Source organism: Mus musculus, chromosome Y, assembly GCF_000001635.26.
Source record: "Mus musculus strain C57BL/6J chromosome Y, GRCm38.p6 C57BL/6J".
Lineage (NCBI taxonomy): Eukaryota > Metazoa > Chordata > Mammalia > Rodentia > Muridae > Mus > Mus musculus.
In genome coordinates, this window is record NC_000087.7 from 37,957,566 (window position 1) to 37,960,711 (window position 3,146).

A 3,146-nucleotide genomic window follows, 5' to 3' on the forward strand; every position below is an offset into this window, starting at 1 on the left:
AACAATGCAAGGGTGAAATTCTTTGGCAGAATATTACTCAGATCATCAGGCCTTTCAGTTGGGATTTATTTATTATTTCTAGGAGGCCATATGAAAAGGTAAATTCGAGATGCTGAACGTTTCTGAGTGTAACTAGGGAAGGAACCAGCCTGAGAGGGGTTCTATGATGTAAGCTGAACTAGGGTGATGTCACAGAGCACTGGATGGAGGTTGCGCATCTATTCCACTTGGAGGCGCTAGAATCCATTGAAGGTGAGTTCACTATCTTCACAGTGGTGTGTCAAAGCCAGGTCATTTTTTCCCACAGGCTTTTGGTGCCTGGTCTGTATCAGGAGACAGAATCTTGACAACTAGGATATTTTTCTATGGGTAAGTATATTTATGAAGTAATTAGGACCCTCATAGCTACAGAAAGCTAAAAATTTTCTCTCCTACAGAGAGTTACTGTACAATTTACTTTCTCCATGTTTATTAGCTAGGGAGATGAATGGTCTAGGTTAGTTTATCTCCTGAATTTATTATCCTTGCTAACAATATCTAGATCACAATTCCACTAAAATGCCAAATCTCCTCTTTGTCCAAGTGCATGTTAGAAGATATTAGTTCTAAATGGCTGATATTGCCTCAAATTGTTGAGTTGTTCTTGAGTTCACTGATGCAATGGCTTCATCAAATAATTCTGAAGCTGGGTCAGGAGAAACAATAAAGAAAAACAGTGGTGTGCTGTGTCCCTGGGAAGATATTTGTGAATGCAGGCACTTAGCTCAGACCTTACACGTACAAGAGAGTCATGGTGACCCTTCTGGCCCTTTTATTTTTTTTTCTCTTCTTCTTGATCATTGGGTGTAATAGTCATAGCACAACCTAAATTGACATAGATTTCAAGGAGATGATCCTCATCAGAGACAAATTAACTCAGGGCTGAAGAAATAAATGTTGATCTGAGTATATTCTTCTGAGCTCTAGAGAATTACTTGTTAATTACACTATTTTTATTTCCTTGTTTTTTTGTTTCTTTGTTTCTTTGTTTGTTTGTTTGCCTGCTTGGTTAATTTTATTTGAGTTTCTGTATGTTTAGATTTGGCTGTCAGGAAACTCACTGTGTAGACCAGACTAGCCTTTATCTCACTAAGGTCTGCCTCACTCTGCCTCTTGAGTACTATGATTAAAGTTATGGGTCACCACCACTTCCTATTAACTTCTCCATTTGATTGTTTGTTTTGTTATTTTTTGTTTGAATTTCTCTTTTGTTTGTTTTTCGTTTGATTTTCTTCTGTTTTCTTTTACTTGTTGTTGTTGTTGTTGTTGTTGAGACAGGGTTCCTCTCTATAGCACTGGCTTCCGTGGAACTCACTTTGTAGACCAGGCTGGTCTCTAATTTAGAAATCTGCCTGTCCTTGCCTTCTGAGTTCTGGGATTAAATGCGTGTACCACCATGGCTGACTTATTAACTTCTTATTTTTATAAAATTAATTTTAGGAGCTCAAATCTGTTTAGCATAGTCTTCTTCACATGCTCAGAAGTTCTCGTAGAGAAGAGTCTTGGTCCAGCATTCACTCCCAACCCATAACCATTGCCCATAAGGAATTCATATATATGACAGAGGCAACAGCATTGTGTCTGGCGTAAACGGGCAAGATCTTCAGTCCCAGGCAATGGGCAAGTATGATATTTGAAGAGAATGGAAGCCACTTAGACAGTGTGATCTAGCACAACAGGTCTACAGCCAGGTAGAAGACAATACCTCTGAAGAGTCTGAGCATGACATCACTCAAGAAGAAGAGTAGGAGGAAGCCTTCTTCCCAGGCCCTGGGGAATATTGTTGGCTGCAGAATTTCTCACGGGTGGAAGCAAGGTAATGAGCCTGTCACCCATTGGAAGGCCATCATTCTAGGTCAACTGCCAACAAACCCTTCTCTTTATTTGGTGAAGTATGACGGAATTGACAGTGTCTACGGACAGGAGCTCCACAGCGATGAGAGGATTTTAAATCTTAAGGTCTTGCCTCCCAAAGTAGTTTTTCTTCAGGTGAGGGATGTCCACCTCGCCAGCGCCCTGGTTTGCAGAGAGGTACAACACAAATTTGAGGGGAAAGATGGCTCTGAGGACAACTGGAGTGGGATGGTGCTAGCCCAGGTGCCATTCTTACAGGACTATTTTTACATTTCCTACAAGAAGGATCCGGTCCTCTACGTCTATCAGCTCCTGGATGACTACAAGGAAGGTAACCTCCACATCATTCCAGAGACCCCTCTGGCTGAGGCGAGATCAGGTGATGACAATGACTTCTTAATAGGTTCCTGGGTGCAGTACACCAGAGATGATGGATCCAAAAAGTTCGGAAAGGTTGTTTACAAAGTTCTAGCCAATTCTACTGTGTACTTTATCAAATTTCTTGGTGACCTACATATCTATGTCTATATTCTGGTGTCAAATATCACTTAAATTAAAAAAAATCACAAAGTACAGAAATGTAAACTTATAGGATTGAAAAAAAATGTTTATTTTCCTGTGTTGGGTACCTATGGGTCTTTGACAACCTCAGTATCTTTGTCAATAAAATTTGTTTTGTTCTAAAAATTAATACGTGTGACATGGCATGCTTTTAGTGAACACATTGTTGGAAGAGATGGACTATGGTGGAAAGAACATCAAAGCAAGATGAAAGTTGCAACTCAGGCTGTGAACAGTGCATACATCTAATATTACACAGGCTAAAATGGACAGGACTTAGATTCTGTGGTCTGCATAGTGAGCAAGGAATTGGAGATATGACTTAGAGGAGCAGGGATGGCAGCAATAGATGGATTTTTAGGAAGAAGGGGAGAAAGACAGGACATAGATAGAATCTCTGGAATTAAGTCTGAGGGAGAAACAACAAGTTGGGGGAAAGAGTGATAGATAAAAGGAATGTGACCTTGTTACACAAAGTGCAACCCAGAAAACTGATCCAAAGAGACTCAGAAATCAGACAAAATCAGGTTCATTTGAATAATGAAACCAAATGAAACTTGTCTCTCATTTTAAGATTTATTATCTTTATTTATATGGGTGGGTAGTAGCTTGAGAGTATAGGTGACCACAGAGACATGAGTTGTCAGATCCCATGGAGCTGGCATTAAAGCTGATTGTTAACCATTGGATAT

General features: G+C 39.9%; 1 protein-coding gene across 1 annotated transcript; it reads left to right on the plus strand.

Annotated features, from left to right (window-relative positions):
- The first annotated feature begins 254 nt into the window (after window positions 1–254).
- Gm20738 (predicted gene, 20738) lies at window positions 255–2,573 on the plus strand. The gene is made up of 2 exons (NM_207162.2): window positions 255–369; window positions 1,480–2,573. The coding sequence occupies exon 2, from the start codon at window positions 1,762–1,764 to the stop codon at window positions 2,443–2,445; it is 684 nt and encodes a 227-aa protein (NP_997045.1). The 5' UTR covers window positions 255–369; window positions 1,480–1,761; the 3' UTR covers window positions 2,446–2,573.
- Window positions 2,574–3,146: the final 573 nt, after the last annotated feature.